At 35.4% G+C, this 20,611-nt stretch overlaps 1 protein-coding gene and 1 pseudogene across 4 annotated transcripts; both read right to left on the bottom strand.

Moving 5' to 3' along the window:
- Positions 1-870: 870 nt before the first annotated feature.
- On the bottom strand, positions 871-6,489 carry LOC140758595 (uncharacterized). Of its 4 annotated transcripts, none has more exons than XM_073094811.1 (11): positions 6,371-6,489; positions 5,287-5,614; positions 5,001-5,205; positions 4,503-4,593; positions 4,236-4,381; positions 3,477-3,720; positions 3,295-3,399; positions 2,996-3,178; positions 2,685-2,886; positions 1,420-1,903; positions 871-1,219 (listed from the first exon to the last, which is right to left on the bottom strand). In XM_073094811.1, the coding sequence occupies exons 2-11, from the start codon at positions 5,510-5,512 to the stop codon at positions 1,126-1,128; spliced, it is 1,980 nt and encodes a 659-aa protein (XP_072950912.1). In that variant the 5' UTR covers positions 5,513-5,614; positions 6,371-6,489; the 3' UTR covers positions 871-1,125. The 4 variants fall into 4 exon arrangements, with proteins under 4 accessions (XP_072950912.1, XP_072950915.1, XP_072950914.1 ...); XM_073094814.1 differs by lacking the exon at positions 6,371-6,489 and adding an exon at positions 6,302-6,318; XM_073094813.1 differs by lacking the exon at positions 6,371-6,489 and adding an exon at positions 5,754-5,900.
- Positions 6,490-8,697: 2,208 nt separating this feature from the next.
- On the bottom strand, positions 8,698-17,271 carry LOC140759608 (indole-3-acetaldehyde oxidase-like; annotated as a pseudogene).
- Between the last annotated feature and the right edge of the window lie 3,340 nt (positions 17,272-20,611).

Raw genomic sequence — 20,611 nt, forward strand, 5'->3', positions numbered from 1 at the left:
TCATCCCATCCAGGTACTGAAAATTATTAGTCCTACTTGGTCTATCCATATAATATATCTTCTGTTTGTATGAATAGAAGTGTGGAGTTCAAAATAAGGTATCAATTCTCTCAATACTGAGAGATAATGCTGTAAATATACCAAAGGGATTCTTCTAAACTCTCAAATAATTTTTACAGCAAAGTGCATCACTTCCACTGGGAATTGGCACACTTAATGGGATGAGTTTGAGCCATAGGAAAGAGAAGGGAGTCTATCCTTGTTTCCTCCCAACAAAACCAATCCCAGCCGGCGAGAGATCAACATCCACTATAAAGTCTTCACCCAGTTGGCAGCACCAGAGTTAGTTAGCACTGGCGTTGGTAGGCGGACGGACAGTTCTTTTGCTCAGAATAGTCCCTGGCCATAGCCAAAGCCAAAGCCAAAGCCTTACAGATGGATCATCTATATCTCAATCTGTTCATCAAATATAACAATGAAAAATGAGGGCCTTAAATGCAACTCGGGTTGTCGTGATTACTTTGATGGTTACTATAACACGATGATTAAATGCGAAATATTTTCTGCTATAAGACTTGAGCCATCAGCATACTTTATCTCAATCTTTTGAAAAGTCAATCAACTCATTTTGATTTGAAAATCTGTTCCCAATTTCTTTCTTTTTTTAAAAAAAAATCATTTTCAACACAAAGGAAAAACACTTGTCGTTGTTTCTTTTAATCTTTCAACTTTGTCATCGCCTCTTGTAAATATAGTTCATATTTTCTGCTTGCGATCAAGTGCCTATTTCTATGACTCCAATGGCAAGCATGAGGAAGAGGAATATATGGAAATATTAGTTGATACACACGACACAGGTACATGAATAAGAGAGCGTAGAATGGGATGTCCAAAAGAACTTTTAGAAGAAATAGGGTTCAATCTACTTCAATGACTATCTTTTACAATGAATCTATAGCAAAGAAAGCATAAACAACATACCCTAATAGGAATATAAAGAGCCTCAGAGTCTGGATCTTCTTTGCAACAAAATCCTACTATAAGGAACAATATGTGATGCAGCCTTGAAAAAATAATTGGCAATCAATGACATACTTCATACATAAAGCAGCATCCATGCTTAAACTAGGAAAGCATAAAGAGTATCAGCACCGCCGACAAACTCAGAAGTAGAGACACCAAACTGCAGCCCTCTCTCACAATGCCAGAAGCAGAGAACCTAGAAATGAATCAAAAAGACCAAATAAGCAGCTGAACATGGATATATGAAACAAAAATAACACTTGGCTATATTAGTTTGATTCTTCTTACCTATGTTGAAATAATTAAGTTGCACGGTATGAATCTAAAGATAAGGTAGTAATAACTAATAAAGACACCAACCATAGTATTAGTTGGTTGATTGAATCTAGTTTCTACCTTGCTTCTGATGACTTGGTTGTCAAACCAAAGTCAAATGGAAATAAAGGATCATAGTGCTTGTCTCCAACATTCATAGGAAGCTGGTCTACAGACTTGAACCAAGTGCGTGGAAGCTTCCCAGTGAACCCGTAGTCTCCGAACAGGACATCAGCAACACCTTGGCCTTCTGATCCAGGAAGCCAAGCAGCAACAAGAGCATCCATCGAAGGAACATAGGGTTCTACAACGACAGGCCTACCGGAGATGATAACAACAACACACTTCACAGCACCGCAGACAGTCTGAATTGTACTCGGACCAGGATCTAATATCGTGAGATTGAGACTGTCCCCAGCAGTTTCAGTATAGGGTGGTTCACCAACAACAACAATTGCATAATCGAATTTGCCATCTTTGACAAAGCTGCTTTCAGGGTCCTCAGAATAGATGACGCTGGTAGAAGGGTCAACAGTAGATTTGATGGCATCTAGGATAGTTGTTCCTGCATGGAAGAGACATTGGTTGATCAATCTACTTGAAGCAAATGACAATGTCATTTCTGCTAGCATCAGTTTATAATTTATAGTTCAACTGATGTTATGATTCCTTCTGAGTTGAGTAGAACCGTGCACAGTTTTCAGTTGTCATAGAGGTCTGCATTTCACAAGCCTTAGCCCCAACTATGATCCAATTGTTAAAATGTTGGGCAGCCATGGGAAAGCACCAGAAGAGTACATGTAGTATTATTATGACTTATAAGGCCAGGGAATTAGATGATTTTCACTGCAACATTATATTTTCATGCACTGGTTTGCATATATGAATCACACGTGAAAGGTTAAAGCTTGGTGCAAAGTAATCATATATATGAATGGCAGGAAGGGTTGTTATACTATCATACTATTTATTTATTGAACTATAAACTTATATTAAATTATTCTGGAAAAGTTTACACTTTTCTAGCAAATGGATTCACCTCGAGATTGTAAAATACTAATTCCAAGGTGGACAAATAGTACTTGAATTTGTCACCTCAGGATGAAACTTTGCTAATCCCAAGGCATATTCAATAAATAAAGGTGTTAAATCAGTTAAATTATAGTTCATTATGCTGTTTCCGTTCGCCATAGAATTCGCACCTGTTACTCACTGAGATCAATGAGTTACTCAAAATCTAGGAGTTTGTCTTGTATAGTGGCTATCAATTTTTCTTTGTAAATTAAATTTTACTGTAGAACAGCTCATTATTGTGAAAGGAAATAAGAGGACCACATTATACTTACCAACTGTGATATTTCCACTTCCTCCTTGCCATTCAATCGTCCACCCGCCACACTGATAACCCAAGTTATCGGCATGGCTTCCAGCAACTAGAATTTTTTTGGCTTTCTTAGGTAGGGGAAGAATTGACTCATTTGCAGACTTCCCATTTTTTAATAGAACAATGGATTTCCTAACAGCTTCTCTTGCCAGTTCCCTGTGCTCCTGTTAAAATCATGAGACTTAGTGAGCATTCTCCCTAACATAGTATTTGACCACAATTCTTTGGAAGATAATAAGACTGCTTGGATACAGCAAAGTGCAAACATGCAACCTTCTTGCCGAGCTGATCAGCAAAGCTAAGATCAGACAAAGGATTCTCAAAGAGACCCATTGTGAATTTGACCCGCAGAATTCGCTTTACAGCATCATCAATTCTACTCATATTGATAATATTCTTGTTGACAAGAGAGGTCAGATCATCAATAAAGTCAGTGTAGTTGTAAGGTACCATTACCTGCAACATGACAGATGACATATCTTAAGAATAATTACAAGGTATTTAAACATCAATAACTGATTTCTCTTGTACAGCTAAGATATTACCAGTATTCTTTAAGGGAAAAGACTCACCATATCAATACCAGCATTAATTCCAGCCTGCACAGAGTAAGTATAATTTGCACCTGCTGGACTTGTGATCCTGTCAATTCCTTGCCAATCTGATATCACAAACCCCTGACATTTGTCACATGGAATTGTTAGTGATCACAGCAGTCAAAAATGAAATAAAAACAAGCAAATAAAGGACCTACCCTGAAACGTAATCTGTTCTTGAGATAGCCAGTGACTAGATCATGATTGGCATGCATTTTCACTCCGTTCCAACTTGAGTATGAGACCATGATGGTAGAGACACCCTTGAGAACAGAGTTGTAATATGCAGGCATGTGGATGCTTAGGAGTCCTTGTTGATCAATGATAGTATTATTCTCATTGATTCCATTATGTGTTCCACCATCACCAACAAAGTGCTTTGCACAGGCTGCAACTTTGTTCCTGTCCAGCCAATATTCATAATATGGGTTACAGAAATAAAAGAAACATCAGAAATCTGTGCATCAAGTCGTACGTATTTTTTTTGATGAACAATGAGTGATGAATATAACATTATTGTAGGTGATTAACTGACAATCAAATTAAATTCATTATCAAGGAAGAGAGGAAGATCTACCAGGGCATTTATGATTATTTATCATACTCTCTAACAAATTCTGTAACTTTACCATGTTTGCATCTTTATATGTCACAAAGGTATGATTTTATCTGACAAAGAAGAGAACTGTGAGTAAATAGAAAGGAGCATAGAATAGTGTGATAGTGTATGCCGTATGGCAATAACTCTCTTGAAAAGTAGAAACAGAGAGAACTCTGATTAAAGTATGAAGATCAATGGGCATAAGTATTCACATTCTTTACAGGAAAATGTCTCGATAAAAATATGACAGGATAAGCTGATAATGAACTGACCATCCAATCCTCACTGTAACGTAGTATTGGATTAGATATCTTACTTTCCAGCAACATAAGGAGCACCCTTGCTGTAGTTTGCAGGGATATCACCCTGTAAACCAAGGATAATATCCGTCATATCTTGGACAACCTTGTGGTCCTCGCTGTAGCTCTCATAGCAACGACCCCATCTCGGATCTCTACAAACCTGAATTGGCACAAATAAGTTACTCACAGGAGGTGCATTTCCATATTTTTGCAGCACTTTGTTGCACGTATTTGGACTAGAAATATTGCACATCAATATGCTGGTGGATTAATTTGCTTACCGCGATACATGGAGCAAATGTATATTGAATGCCTGTTGCCCTTACTTCAAGAGCAGTTGCTTCACCAATCCTCTTCACGAGTTCAGGATCCCTAACGAACAAGGCAAAAATAAGTAAGCGCTAACCTCTTTAGAGAAGAATGTTAGTTGCTTTAAGCTAATCCTTTCCAGTTTGCCAAGGTTGATATAAGCTACTTTTAGGATAACTAGATCACAAGACAATGATGAGACAAAATTTGATTCATCTTATAGAATCAAACATATGAATAAAGTTTTCATCAAGTTTCTCCAAAAAAAAAAAAAAGGAAGTTCAAGAAGTAATTAACATCATCACAAAAAGCTTTGCCTTCTAAGAATTATTAGGAGAATGAACTTCATGCTTGCAAATTATGCAACTGAAGATACACATGGAGGTTATAAGTAAGACTATTTACGGGGACTCCCTTAGTTGCACACAGAGGAAAGAATATGAATTATGAGGAGCTCCTCATAAGCTTGCCTGGTAGCTCCAAGTCCTACGTTATGAGGAAATATTGTTGCCTTGTAGACATTATTGTGGCCATGAACTGCATCAATCCCATAAATCATTGGGATCCCTAGACGTGTCGACAAAGCACCTTTCTGAAATTCATTTACCATATTCACCCAATCTGCCGCACTGGCCTGAGGAGCAGGCACACTTCCACCCCCACTCAATATACTACCTGGGTATGCCATAAGTTTAGTACATAACTTCGTATTCCCCAAATTTTACATGAATTAGAATATTAGATATCAGAAATTACCTATGAAGTAATTTTTCATCACCTCGGCTGATGCAACCTCCCGTTCAATCTGGGTCATCTGACCAACCTTTTCAGCAAGAGTCATCCTCTTTACCAAGTCATCTATCCGAACATTGATAGGCTGTTTGGGATCCTTATACTTCATATACTCAGCCTTTGCAATTGATGTCCAGCATAGTAAGAAAAGAAGACATAGCCAAGGCATTCGAGCACTTCCCACCTCCATATCAATCTCCTCAGAATGTACCTCGGAACCTACTCTAAAAATTTGAGTTTACAAGAAAGTCATCGAGCAGCTCCACTTAATCTTACTAGGAGAAGCAACTTCCTGCAAGAAAACCACAGATAAATCCCGCTGGACGAGTGATTCACAAAAAAGAATTAAGCATCCTTAATCCAAGAAAGCAAGAAATCCAAGTCTAAGGAAAGGTCAATGCACACAGATTAAGAGCTGTGAACCACTTCACCAGGTCCAAGTACTTCTTTTATCTACTCATGGGGCGTTCTATAGCTCAGCGCACTTGCATCTCTCCAAGCCAACATCGCGAAACGAGGTAAAAGATACTAATGAGATGGCTAACATTTATTTACTGTTAGGCATCAAGTGCCCGCCTCAAAGATTACTAAAACAACAGGCTGGTCTCCAGAGGAAGGTACAAATGGACCACTTCATTAACAAGAAAAGCAAATAAATGAGACAAAATCACATCGCCTTTAGAAACCCACCTTCCCATTGTTGCAATTTCTCATCCAAACCCAAGAAATCCACAACAAGAAGAGCAAAAAAAACCACATTTTGATAAGCTAAACAAGCACCAGGACAAACAAGAAGATCCCAAAAAAGACAAAAATCTCAACAAGCGCCACTAACGCAGAAGCTTCGAAGAAATAGCCAAAGAAGAGTAAGCATTGGTCAGATCTACAGCAGGGGATGGAACTCCAAGGAAATTCTAGCAACCCAAAAGAAATCAAAATAAGGAAGAATGGCTGCAGTACAAGCACTTAGAGTGCTAACCAGAAGAATTAAGACGAAGAACAGTGATACAAGAAGAAACTAGAGAGCGATTAGACACCAAAATCTCACATTTAACACCCAAACGCTTCCAAAACTCTGCAATCGGAGGCTCTCACTTGTGGGGTGGGGAGGAGTGGGAGCTGCTGCTCTTGCGGCGAGGTGGGTGGTTATTTATAGGTACGATTAGTACATATTTTACTCTTTTCTTTGACGCATTAAGGGTAGAAGTAGAACTAGATAATTACATTTCGCACCCTATGTTTTTGGGATTTACGGTTTACTTGCCACCTTTTTCACTATTTACATTTCAGACCCCATTTTTTGGACTTATAAAAAAAAACCGCCAAGTTAATTCTTGACTAATGAAAATTAGCAACAAAAATATATATTATATTAATTACATATTATTTTCTTTTATTATGAGGACGAGTATTGTGTACGGTATATATAAAAAATAAATAGTAGGGATAATTATATTTTACTCTCTCATCTATCGTTCTGTATTACTTTCACTTAAACACATATATTTTCTGAATTATCTAAATTTATTACTAAACCTAATTTAATAATATTTTATTAAATTTCTTAATATAAATAATTTAAAATATTTAACTAAGTTTCCTATAATGAATTATCTAACAAAATCATTAAATCTTATTAATTAATATTTTACTAAAATTTTCGATAAAAATGATTTAAAAATTTAAACTAACTTAAGAAAGCCACAAAAATACCCTTATTTTTTTTTTCTATATCAATATCTTCTCCTTTAGTGATCTATAAATTAATCTTTTTATTAAAAAAACTTATCTGCCCAAGATTTGTTCAATTAAAATCGTGAACGAGAGCGATTTATATTAAATAAAATCACTCACCTAATCAGCGAATTTTTAATAGACGTGTACGTGTTGCGTTATGTGTATAAAAGACTCAACTAATAAGATAAATAAATTTGTAACTCGGATACATCGCTTGCTTTAGAGATGTAAACTAGTCAAGAACTCTCTTTTTAGTATCTCTTCTCTTTCTTTTTTTTTTTCCCCCCTTTTCTTGGGAAACATGAGAATACTTCTTTTTCCTCCTATAAATAAGAGCAGGGAGACATAATTATGTTGCTTTGAGGGGTCCAGTAAATTCCTTTTTATTGTTTACTTTTTGGGAAAAATCCCCATTTTTGATGTTTGAGTTGTGACTAAGAGAGCAGAAAGTAAGAGGAATTTGGATAAATTAAGAAGTACTCCTAATTTTATCCCTGGGTACCAACTCTAGCACCCTTTATAGGGTAGTCTTGTCATTTTAAGAATTGATGTATGAACTTTTCTTTCCTTTTTTTTTTTTAATTTACATGCTTAATTTACTTTAAATTAAAGAAGAAACTAAATGCGTTTTGCGGTGTTATCAAAATCGCTGACTGGGATGATGACTTCGAAATATAAGTTATTTTCTGGATCAGTGACTTATATAAAAATTTAAAATGGACAAAAAAAACCCTAAATTTTATGAGAGAATTTTGTATATAATCTATTTTTTTTATTTGGAAACTGATATTTCGAAGTCGTTGAATTAGAAAACAATTTATATGAGAATTTTTTTCAAAAGACTTAATAATTTATAAATTTTTATGTAAGTCATTAATCTAGAAAGTGATATATTTAGAATCGTTGTCTCAGATAGTACCTTTACATCTAATTCCATGAAGACCTTCTTTTAGGGGTGTTGTTACATGAGAGGATATATTTGTCATCTACACCTTCTATATATATATAAAAGAAATGCTTAATATGCATTAGCACTTTATATTTTTACTGCAAATATTAATTTAGTCATTGGTAACAAAACAATTAGCCCAGAGATTCCACTAATGGAAGTCCAATAATTTGTATGGGATTGAATTATGATTGATAAATAAGATGGTTTTAGTGACATTGGAGCAGTAATAAACTCCGTATTGCATCATATGGAGTGCTCATCATCACAATTCATAATCCATACTTTATGTACTACATGCAAAAAAATTTCTCTGATTTCTGAAGATATAAATTAAGCTCTCTTTTACAAGATAATCTCTTGTATTGTTTCCTTTTTTCGTGTTTGTAAATGTGTTTCCATTCTAGATTCGACCAACAATTTCAAAAGATATGATGAAGTATGCTAAGAAAACATATATACAAGGCAGGTTGTCGAACCATGTAAATTTATGAATCGAAAATTTGAAATATCCCGTATTATACCACAGTTTTCTTTTTGCAAAAACAAATTATATGATTGTTCTCTAATGATGCCATATTAAAAGAGATATGTAGCTCTTTCTAATTTGCTATGGTTCAAATTGACTGACCCCCAAGTGTAGAAAAGCCACTCAAGGTTTGCATACACTGGCAGAGATTACAAAGATATGGCAACAACAATCTCTCTTGATAGAAGCACAAGCAGTTCCACATAAAATTCAGCTTGTGACCTTAAGAATTTACAACCATAGTAAGGAAAAGAAATATACTCTCTTGTTTCTCGCACACAAATACGCGTAAAATGATGCTGAACAATACTAATTCAGTATAGCAGAAGTAGGAGATAATATTCGCTCAAAGGAGTGGAATTAACTGATGAAGAACTATGGCTCCTTGGATTGATGAGCAGACAAACCTTCCAAGTACTTCTCGACATTGTCGAGGCCGCATAGCTCCTTGATTACAGGCATGGTGGCAGGAACATCCATTTGGAATGTCAAGGAAGAATTATCAGATCCACCACAGGAAAGTGAATCCACTCTTGCTGCTCTGATTGCTTCTCTTATTGCGTAATGGACTGAAGTTGCAAGAAGTATCGGCGGCTCACCAGAAGCTGCACAAGAGCATGAGAGTAAATCAACTAATAGTAGCATGTTCATCTATTACTTGCCAGCCATAGTTGAGTGACCATAAAGACATGGTATACATCGTAGGTCTGTTATTTAACATCTTAAGTTTTAGAGTAATCAGTAAGTTAACATAGTAGGAGGTCCTGAGTTAAAATCTTGTTAGACTAACTTGCTGAATGAAAAGACAATCTCCAACTATATAAGTCAAGTTCATGTTCATTTTCTTGCATTTATCAAAAATGTCTCTAACCTAGGTGTGGGAAGGAGTGTTAAGAATATAAATAATAAAGCTATTGTTTTCTATCAACGTAAACTTTTAGAGTAATCGGTGACTTTCCAAGTAAGCACTAAAACCCGATAGAAGTACATAAATAGAGTTAAAGAGGTGAACTTCATGGCTCTCCTTACTACTTTTCTATTAGGTCTCTGATCAAACTCATTCAGTAGCTAATAGTTCATCAATAGGAAATAGATGCTGATGGCTCTGACACGACATCCTCTTAACGCAATAAGGAGATAGATAATATGTTGGTTGGATGTTCTAGATGTTCTAGGATCAGAAGCCAAATATAGAAGTCAACTCAAGTGGAAATTTTTTTTTTTGCTACCTTTTGATGAGAGTACACGCTTCTGGTGATATCCGCTATTAAGTAGTTCAACGTTGAACTGTTTTGGAATGGTGTCGACGGTTAGAACCTTGTAAGTCCAAGTACCATCTGTAACCACTAAACCATCCGAGTTTGCCAAGTATTCTTCATACATAAAGAAACCAATTCCTTGAACAAAGGAACCTTCAATCTGCATGCAAGTGGAGGGAAGGGGTGAATTAGTAATGGAACCAAGTTGAAAGGATTAGCAGCCACTAACAATTGAGAAATAAAAGATTTGGTCTTCTACAATATACTTGATAGCAAAAGTGCCATGCCAAAACCATCACTATTGGTTTATGCACCTGTTATTCGAAAACATAAAAAACACCATTACTTCAAACTGGCCTACAAAAGCAGCCGACTGAGGAGATAGTTCGCCGAATAAGTCAGATACAATTGCTTTTGGCTTAACATCAGACTAAGATGGAAGCAACATCCAATGTGAAATTCTGAAAATTATTTTCCAGGGTTATTATTCCTGTTGAATCACATACAGATACATACAATTCGTGTGCCGTCTTAAGATAGCACAGGCACACTTGCAGAGCTGAATGCATTTGCAAATTGCAACCATGTTGAAACTTTTTATATGGCGGATAGCATCAGAGAGAAGTTGAGGCAATTGACAAATTAAAATACATGTATTTACCTGCCCCAAATCCACAGCAGGGTTTAAGCTCTGGCCACAGTCGTATGTAAGATCAGCTCGCAGAATTGCAGTAGCTCCTGTAAGAAGATCTATCTCCACCTGCAAGGTCCACATTTCGTGATGATACTGACAATTGGTGCAGATCAGCTAGATATTAATTGATTTAGATTACAGCAGTGGGAAACGGCTAATCACCGATATGGATTGGCGTACCTCGCTCACAGCAGCTCCATAATTCAAATAGGACTTAGAAGTAGGATCAGGAATCCAGTATGCACTTGCCGCTAAATTCACGCTTTCTAGATATGCCTGCAGGTGAGGAGGGCATGAAATTAAGACAGAGAATAAAGAACTAGCTCTTCAGAGTCTCAGACTACTGAATACTTAGATTCAGAATGACTAGAGAGTTCACAAACTTTAAAAACTATGACTGTCAGTTCCGAGTTCACCCTCAACAAAAAGAAATGAGTATCTACTTATAGAGAGAGATTGACAGTGAACTTTCAGTGACCTGAATTGCTCTCAGATGCAACCGACAAAGATACTAATTTTTCTCAACATTGCAGACAAAATGATCACCTGTGAAACTAAAGAATCCCATGAAACAAAACCTTTCTCTTCTTGCAACCTGTCCTTGAGAGTCCTTAATCTGTCAACCAGGATACTGCAGGAGAGACGAACTGCTTCGCAGCTGGATTCTGACGTGGTACTCCCACCAGTAATTCCTCCCTGTATTAAGCTCAAAGTATCTGCCTGAATAACTCGTATCCTTTCCAGGAGCTTCTCACTTCCATCATCCCACAACTGTCCGAGAGCAAATGCAACCATCTGCTTCACTTTTGTCCACAGCCCTTGGCCTATCTCAATCCCTCCTACCTCAACTACAACTGAACCATCTTTAAGAACAGAGACTTTGCCTGGAGTTGGCATAACTGACACTCCGTAAGTAATGGGTACACAGGAAATCCCTCGTTTCTTCCATCTGTTGCTACTATTGAATCGCTGGATGACTTCCAGGCGCTGCTCATAGCTAGGAGAAAAGGCCAAATTATCAAAAATAGAAGGTAAGGTATACCCAGAACCATCTGCACTGTCTCCATAAAACAACACGAGGCTCTCCAAGGTGTGAAGATTCCTCTTCCTGATAGAGTTGGCCTCTATACCAAGGGTTGACGCCACATGTTCAATAATTGCTTCAGCAATGAATGATCCCTGTACATCTCCAGGGGCTCGCATCGCAGACTTTGATGGAAGATTTGTTTTGCAGACTTTGATGTCAAAAGAAAGAGCTCCCCAGTCGTATTTCTTCAGTGTTCGCACTATGGCTTGTGGGATCATTGGACTGCATTCTGCCGATATCCCAGCGTTAATTAATATATCCACACGCAAGGCTGTGATCTTCCCGTCCAGCTTGAAACCAACAGAGTATTTTACTTTCATGGGATGTCTCCCTCCTGCCATGATCATATCAGTCTTGCGATCAAGGTACATTCGAACGGGGCGCCGCAGCTTATATGCTGCAAGTGCGCATGCAGTCGCAGCCTAAAACCACAAGACATTATTGTTCAGAAGCAGGTAAGAAGATGTCAAATAACTCTGGATCATAATTGTGTATACACATAGTCACAACAGCACAAACTAGATCTCGACATTGGTGATGAGTTTAGTTCTTACAAATTGTGATTTGAATCCCTTTCCGCCAAAAGCTCCTCCAACTCTTCTCGTGATAACACGTACATTGTGGAAGGGGATGCAAAGGCAGTTCGCAATGATACTTTGTGTCAGCTCAGGGCACTGAGTTGAGCTATAGACTACAATGCAATTATCTTCATCTGGAACAGCTAGCGCTGTTTGCGTCTCCATGTAGAAGTAATACTGGGAACCAAGTTTTACCTGGTACAGAAACAGCAGAGGAATTATTATATAACATGTATGAAAGTATGAGAGAGATAGGGAGAAAGAGAAGTTGGTTTAACAAAGAAAAGAAGACAGAAAAGTCGAGTAATATCTGATACTGTTAACAAGGCATTTATGTGTTCGCATGGCATGCGCCGACGGCAAAGGAAATCCTTGTTTTTTTTTGAAGTACATAAACAAAGATGGCAAATTAGAAAAGAAAAGGAATAACGTAACTGATGACAAATTTGCCGTTGCGTAAATCTTGTAGCAGGGCAATTCAAATAGATAACTTTAGTTCCAACCAAACTAAATACTAGTAGTGATCAAGCTATAAGAGGAAGGGGATTCTTTTCAATCAAGGTTAGAAAGACACTTAACTGTGTTCTTTAAGCCTTTCAAAGAGTTATAAGAAGTAAAAGACAATTGAGTTCAGACAAGTACCTCAGCTGATATAATTGTTTGATCAGCCTCTGCCATTCCTTTGGAGAAATCACCTATTTGTTTAGGAGAAAAGCTGGAAGGAACATCAAAATAACTGCATCTTTTGACAGCATCTTCTACAGACAAAATTGGTGGCTCCAAATTCTCAGTGCCATAATCAACAATTGCTTGCTTAGCAGCCATGTTGGCATATCTCTGGGTTTCTGCAATCTGAATGATCCACTCAGTCAGTTTTACTTCTGCAATTCTAGGCACAAAACCATACAACTTTATCCAGCTGAGCCACAGTATCTTTCAGTATTACATGAACAATCAAACTCAGCCAGGCTCAAGTGAAATTCAATGAAAGAATCGGTAACTCATTTAATAGCTTTTAAAGTGATAAGATAAGAAAGTGAACAGAAAGGATATACCACTACGCCAAGCGGTTGACCAGCAAACTCAGTTAGTGATTCAGCAAATAATGGTTCAGATCCAAAGATAAAGCTTGATCCGATGTTCTTTCCTCCTTTTGGAATGTCGTTAGCAGAGACAACTGTCACAGTTTTCTGTGACGCCAGAGAAGAACTAAACTTAATGCCCAGTATGTGAGCTAAAGGTTGTGTGCTATAAATGAAAGCTCCATAAAGACAGTTATTTGGAGAAGGAATGTCATCCACATACACAGCTTCACCTGCATGAATAGTTCACAAATTCTTTTGATACAGAAATATCTTGAATCATAATAACTTCCAATAGGCAAAGTTCAAACATTTGAAAGATAGCCAGAAAATATCTGCTTCTAAAGGCTTCGGGAGCTCTGGCTACTTTATGGTATCAACCAAATGAAAGAATTAAAGACTGAGAGTTGAATCTTAGTACAAGTGAGAAGGTGAGAATGGTTTTTTTGGATGATAACTCAAATGTACCAAATCATGGATACAACCAACTAGCATGTCACTACAACAGCCACAACTTATCTGCACCGCACGTAATTATAAGAATGAAGAGAGAAAACACTTCATGCAAAGCATGCAAAAATATATGAATTGTCAGTGAAAATATCCCTCCCAGGCCTCAAACTACAACAGGATTTTAATAACTATAAGCTCTATAGTGAAGCAAGTACCAGAAGCTTGGATTTCTGCACCAGCCTTTTGAGTTGGCTCGCCAATTGGGTGATAGTCCTCGCTCAAATCTACAACCTGCCTTGAAGATAAAATCATGTCACTAAGATCAAGATCTGCATGCTTAGGTGCCTCATTGGTTGAAAAATTAGCATGTCCATTGCGACTTCCATAATGATATTCTTCATTAGGAGCAGAAAGTGCATCAATATTAATAGTCTTTCCAGGCTCCGCCAAAACTTTAACAAGTGGACGGAGAAAATCAAATAGAAAAGCAACAGCCAGACTGAATCTGTAGGCAGGATGTGGTGTTCCTTCCTTCACAACAATTAGTTCTCTAAGTAGCCTCATTGCTTCAAGTAGGATAGAAGAAGTGAGAGGTTTACCGACCAGAAGATCCTCAACTTTCCTTGCTCTAATGGCATGTTGGGTCCCATAGGCACCAAAAGCCAAGCACAGGTGATCTAAAACAAGACCTCCTGATGCTTCATCGAAGGAAGTCTGTGCCAAGAAAGCAGAATTGAGATAAGCCACTGCATTCCCTAGAGGGCGAGGAGCTGCTCTATATGTCTCAAAGAGAAGTTTGGTTCCTGTTTTAGCTATCGAATCAGTACAACAAGGAATATATACAGTCAAAAGTAGAGTTTTGTAATCACATGGAGGCCTCTCCAAGAATTCCTCCAGAGTGAGACTTAGCCTTTGTGAAGCCGTCTGTATGCAAACAGTTGCACTGGCAGCTAGAAGTATTGTTGCAATGTCAGAGGGAAATTGAATTCTCTGTGCCATTATTAAGTTTCCTCCTAAGCTTGCTGTATTTCGAACAAATGGAGAAGCCACCTTATTCATGTGCTCAGCAAGTTTACAGAAGACCAGCTTTCCATTTGAATGCAGTGTGCATTCATTTTCTTCTTTTAATACTTCGATAGCTCTAGAAATTGTCACTGCCGCCCCAATTTCAATGCCTTCACTATCCCTTTTAACAACTGAAAGCTCAGAGATACCTCTAAGATCAACATACTTATCATACAGGTCCTGGTCCTTGTACACACCACTATATTCCCCACTACCACTTTAACACTATTTTCACTAAATGCTTCAGAATTTAATAATTTGTAAAGATCTTCGACATTATCAGGGCGATACCAATAGCCTTCTCCAGTGGCAGTAAGACCAGCATCATCTGGGACATCTGAAATGGATTTGTCACTGAATGCAGATTTATACTGCAAAGAAGTGTCAGGCATGAGCTTACAGAGAATTCAGTCACTTTCTCAGTGATAGGATCATATCTCGAAAGAAGAACGACACAAGCTCCGCAGCCACCTGTTGCGAGAAGTAAGAACAATGGAACAGTGTATCATTCCACACAAATGTATGAACCTTACTTGCTCTATGGAAAAGAAGATCAGATAGTGGGATTATCATTTCTAGTTTTCTGAATGTGGGAACACATACGGAGTATTTAATTTAAATAGATTACTGTTATACAGGTGTAACCAGAATTGATTTATACTCCTAAAAAAACATAGGATATAGAGAAAATAAATTGGCAACCAAAATCTGATTCATATAGTAGATACTACGATGTCAATTCTTATGCTATATGTTATAGTTTCGATTGCATATTCACATAGTGGATACTCTTCTTGGGTGTTGCCTCCTCTATGAAGATTTAATGGTTTGTTTGCTAATGTAGCCAGGAAATAACTAAGGGATTTTTCTTGAAATCATTAAGGGATTTTTTCTTGAAATCATATAACCCACAGTTCAAATACTATCAGATTGCAAGGGAAAGAATAAGTCAACGGCGCATATCTAACTTCTAAACTTACAAAGAAATTTAATACTAACCACTAATTTCTCTCTCCTAATCTAAAATTTAAAATTTAATTTTTTTTTAAAAATTTAATCGAAAGCACAAGTTAATATGATCTGAAGTACCGGTCTCTCTCTTTTTTTATTTTTAATTTCTCTCTCCTCTGTGACTGTGGCTCAACTTTAATGACAAATAATAAATAGTAAATTATTTTATTACCCTATTGGACGTTAAGTTGAAGTCGGCAACCAATCGACAAGTCAGCTCTTTTTAACACTATTTTCAACTTACGTCCTGTCGTTAAGTTGAAGTCGGCTTAGTATTTCATTTTAATAGCAAATAAAGAACTCTAGAGATAATAAAATGGAGGGATTTATTTGTTATATACTCAAAATATAGGGTGCTATTTATATTATTTTCTCTTAAATTTATAATAAATGTTTGGAGACATCAACCCTTACCCCTAATCTCTCCATAATTGGTTGTTAAACACTTTTAGTATCGAAATTTCTCTTAATAAGGAACCGATTTGTTAAGATTCCGCCAAAATTTACTCGAGTCTAATAGTTTAAAAAAAAATTACAAGAATATTTAGAATTTTTATGCATCACATTCTATATTTTATCTATTTTGTGATTCATAATTTTTCTATAAGGATTTTATAATCCGATATCTCGACCCTGAGTTAACTTAGATGGTATTAAAAAATATATATTTTATTATAATATATAAAGTAATTTATAAATACCTAAATTACATCGGTTTTTATTTTTTTCTCTTTCCAAAAAATAAAAAGAATAAGAAGAAGAAAAGGAGGAGGAGGAAGGGGAGGAGGCAAGACGAGGAAAGTCGGTGACGGTGGCGAGAAGATAAGTGGGGAAAATGGTGAAGTAATATAAAAAATAAGATGAAATGGTAGAGGAATTTTAGTAACTTAACGTCATAGTGTTAAATAATAATTATATAAAAAAGAAGAAGAAGTTGGGTTATAAAATTTTTAAAGACGAGATATGAATCATAAAATATAAGGTGAAATTTATAAAACTTCTTTTAATATTTTTATTTATTTCCGTAATATTTTCTCCAACTAAGGAGATATTTGTATATAGAGAGTATAAAGTGATACGCAGTCTAAAGCAAGAGCGTAAATAAGCCAAGGATTCTTCTCACCTTCTCCGCACCCAAGCTTTGCACCCTTGTAAGGGGTCCGCGTCCTCAAGAACTCCAGCAAAGTAATGGACGGATCCACCTCCGGCAGCTCGTACCGCTCCCCGTTCACGGCGAACACCAGCCTTTCCAACGTCTTCCCCATCTCCTCCTCTTCGTCGTCTTCCCCGGGGTCCATCTTTTCTCGGTACCGTCCATTAAATATTAACCTCTTCGACCTCCAAATTCCACGGAACAGTTGCGCTTACGTCAACGATAGAGGAAGGTAATACTTAAAAACTCTGGAAACAGGTATAAAGTTATCGACTGCGGATCTAAGGGTACATTTATCGAATCAAAAAAGAGATAAAAAAAAAAAGGAAGAGGAGAGTAAGATACTGTTGAGGTAGGAGAAGCTCTGTTCTCATCTCTTTAAATAACCCTCTTTGAAGGTTATATGAAAGCTACCGCCCACGACTACCACCTTTCTTCTCTCCAGTTTTTAAACTATTATTATTTTTCCTTTCAGAAGGAAATTACATTTGACTCCCTTAGTTAGGAACAAATTTTATTTTATTTTATTTTCTAAATCCGTATTATTTTCATTTATTTAATTCTCTATAACTTTAGTCTAATGAGTTATTGTTGATAGTAATCTGTAATCGTTCTCAGTTTATAAAGGAGCTCTCTAAGTAAATAATTTATCTTTGGGATAATTCATTTTTCACCTCCTGAACCACCGTAATATTTTACAATGACTAAATATGTCATATTTTTGTTTTGTCACGTAATTATTACATAACTTATGGATGACAATAATTAATAGAAATTTAATGGAAGGGATGATGTGAGTATTTTTGATAGTTCAGAGAGTTATTATATACTAAAAAATTAACTCAATGAGTTATCATGGAAAGAGTGATTAGTTCCGGAGGCATCGTCTATATTAACTTGTTTTGTAATATTTGTAATATATAAAATAAAAATGAGAAAGATTGAGAGTAAATAAGCATAAGGTAAAATAATTTTTACAAGAAAAATATATTCTTTAGTGATAATTATACTTAGCCATTCTAAACTATCGTAGTTTTCTATGTACACCCTTTATATTTTTTTTATTATCTAGTTAAAATTATTAAATTAAGAAAAATATTCATATAGACTACTCAATTTAACTAAGAAAAAAAAGTAACAATATAGACTCTCTAACTAAAAATTTTCTGAGATCAGAAGATCTACGTGGTTAAAAAGAAATCAAAGAATGTACGTGAAAAATAGTGACGATTCAGAGGGAGAATTATGCGCAATTAAGCTTATTCTTTAATTAGTTACTAAAGAATAAAAAGGGTATTTTAATTTTTTATTTTTATTTTGTTAAAATTAGCATCAGTCCAATAATTGCAAGTTAAAGATAAGAGAGTTAAGTGATACAAAACTAAAGTTTAATAGACACACTTAATTTAGTCTAATCAAGGGGCCCATTCTATTAATTTATGAGAATAAAAAAACCTTCAGAAATAAACTTCTCTATCAATACATAAATCATTGTTCTATATCAGTGACAGCGATATAATTCGTTGATATAACTTTTTTTGGCAATAATTATAGTAATAGTATTTTATAAATAATTTGAAAACTATAGTGAAAGAATAATTTAATTTAATAGGACAGTTGATTGGTTAGAAACTTGGAAAAAAATATATATAGAGTTTTCTTTTTTACTAAACTGGGTCTGTGCAGCAGAAAATGTATCTAAGCGTTGAAAACTATTTATAATCCAAGTAGGTTACATGTTACTTTCAGGTGAGGTGGCATTTCATGTTAGATGTTGAAGTTTATACGTCTTACATCCTATTACTATGCATGATTTTTAAGGTTTTGATTGTATTTTTCTTCCTTTTAGAGAACTCTTTCTTGTTGTCAACACCATCCTTTCCTCCCCGCCTCTCCTCTAGCCATGCTGGCTGGCCGAGAGGGGAGAGAGTTCTTATTCACTCTTAGAGAGGTTTCCCTGGCTTTTGCTTCCTTATATCTTCTTCCCTCTTTTACTGTCATTCTATTATTTGTCTGCCTCTTTCATAGTTGCCCTCATTGTGGGTGGACTTGGCTTTAATTGTTTTTGTCATTTTCTCTGCCTCTATTGTTGTCATTGAAGAGTTCACAAATTCTGGCTAAGCGCCAAGCTATTCCGTTTCCAATGGGTCACCTCTCTCTCTCTCTCTTAAAATTTTGGTGTTTATGCTCTTTGTCTAATCATCTCCCCTTGATGCCCTGTTGAGCTCTCTTCAAGCCATTGCTATAGGGAAATATAAAATAGTGCTAAATTCAACTTTCTCCCATGTAATTTGGATGAAAATTATTTTACCTCTACTTTAATATTACAATTGCAGACTTAGTTACTAAAGAGGGACAAAATGATTTAGATAAGAAAAATTTACATATAACACCCTATTTTTTTTAATAAAATTATGATTTACATTCTACATTTTTATTATTTACAAATTGAGCCTTATAATTTAGCGAATATGTACAGAAAGCACTCTGCCAATTAGATTAGTTCAACTTAGCTAAACTTTTGAGTTAAGTTAACTCTACTAAGAAAATTATAAAAATATTTCAACTAAGTCGTACTAACGACATTTTAGTTATTTTAGAAACAAGGGTATTTAATTATTTCGAAATAAAATATCTCTACTTAATTAAATATTCTCACAGTATCAGTCCAAATTTAACCCATGATATTTTTTACATATATTTATTAAATTATATGGCTCAATTTATAAATAATAAAAATATAGGGTATAAATTACAATTACATTAAAATGTAGGGTGTTATATGTAAATTTCCCTTTAAATAATCCAGATTCTAAATTTTTGAAAAGGGAATTTATAGTGGCTCAGTGATTAAAAAATAAAATAAAATAAAATAATGCAATTATTTATTCACATTGGTAAGACTTTCTAGGATAAAGAAACTTAGGGACCCTTAATTTGGGACAGAAAACCTAACAATTATAATCTATTCACCAAGATGTTTTTAACATTCTAACCCTACAAATTACTATCACAATAGCATACACACTCTCACATTTCAGTTCCATTAACAAAATCTTCCCTTTTTAGAGATATAAATCATCCCTAATTACAAATATTTCTTGAATATTCCATTATGACTAAAATGCATGTTTTCCTTTGTATCTTCGCAAAATAATTAGAAGATAATTTAAGCTAAATTGAATAAATTGAAAATAGAAAATTATTTTCCCTTACTAGTTCTCATATTTATATTTTTCTAAAAACATTTTGTCACGTGCCAATGGGATAGTGCTTATTTATATATATATCTACATACATCAATTTAACTGAAACACCATTAATAAGTTTTTAATTCTCTCAAAATATATCATTTTGGATGGGTTACCTATAATATCTTGAGAGAAGACGATGTTTTGATTAAGATAAGGATAAATAAAATAATTTGACCTTACCTTAATCAAAACATCCTCTTCTCTCAAGATATTATAGGTAACCCATCCAAAATGATATATTTTGAGAGAATTAAAAACTTATTAATGGTGTTTCAGTTAAATTGATGTATGTAGATATATATATATATATATATATATATATATATATATATATATATACGGATAAATAAAATAATTTATAGTTATGTTAGGGCATTGTTTAGATTGAGGCTACGCACTGAACTTAATTAGTTAGTTTTATTTTTTAATCTTGATATT

This window comes from Typha angustifolia, chromosome 4, assembly GCF_048772165.1.
Source record: "Typha angustifolia cultivar Huaian chromosome 4, ASM4877216v1, whole genome shotgun sequence".
Taxonomy (NCBI): domain Eukaryota; kingdom Viridiplantae; phylum Streptophyta; class Magnoliopsida; order Poales; family Typhaceae; genus Typha; species Typha angustifolia.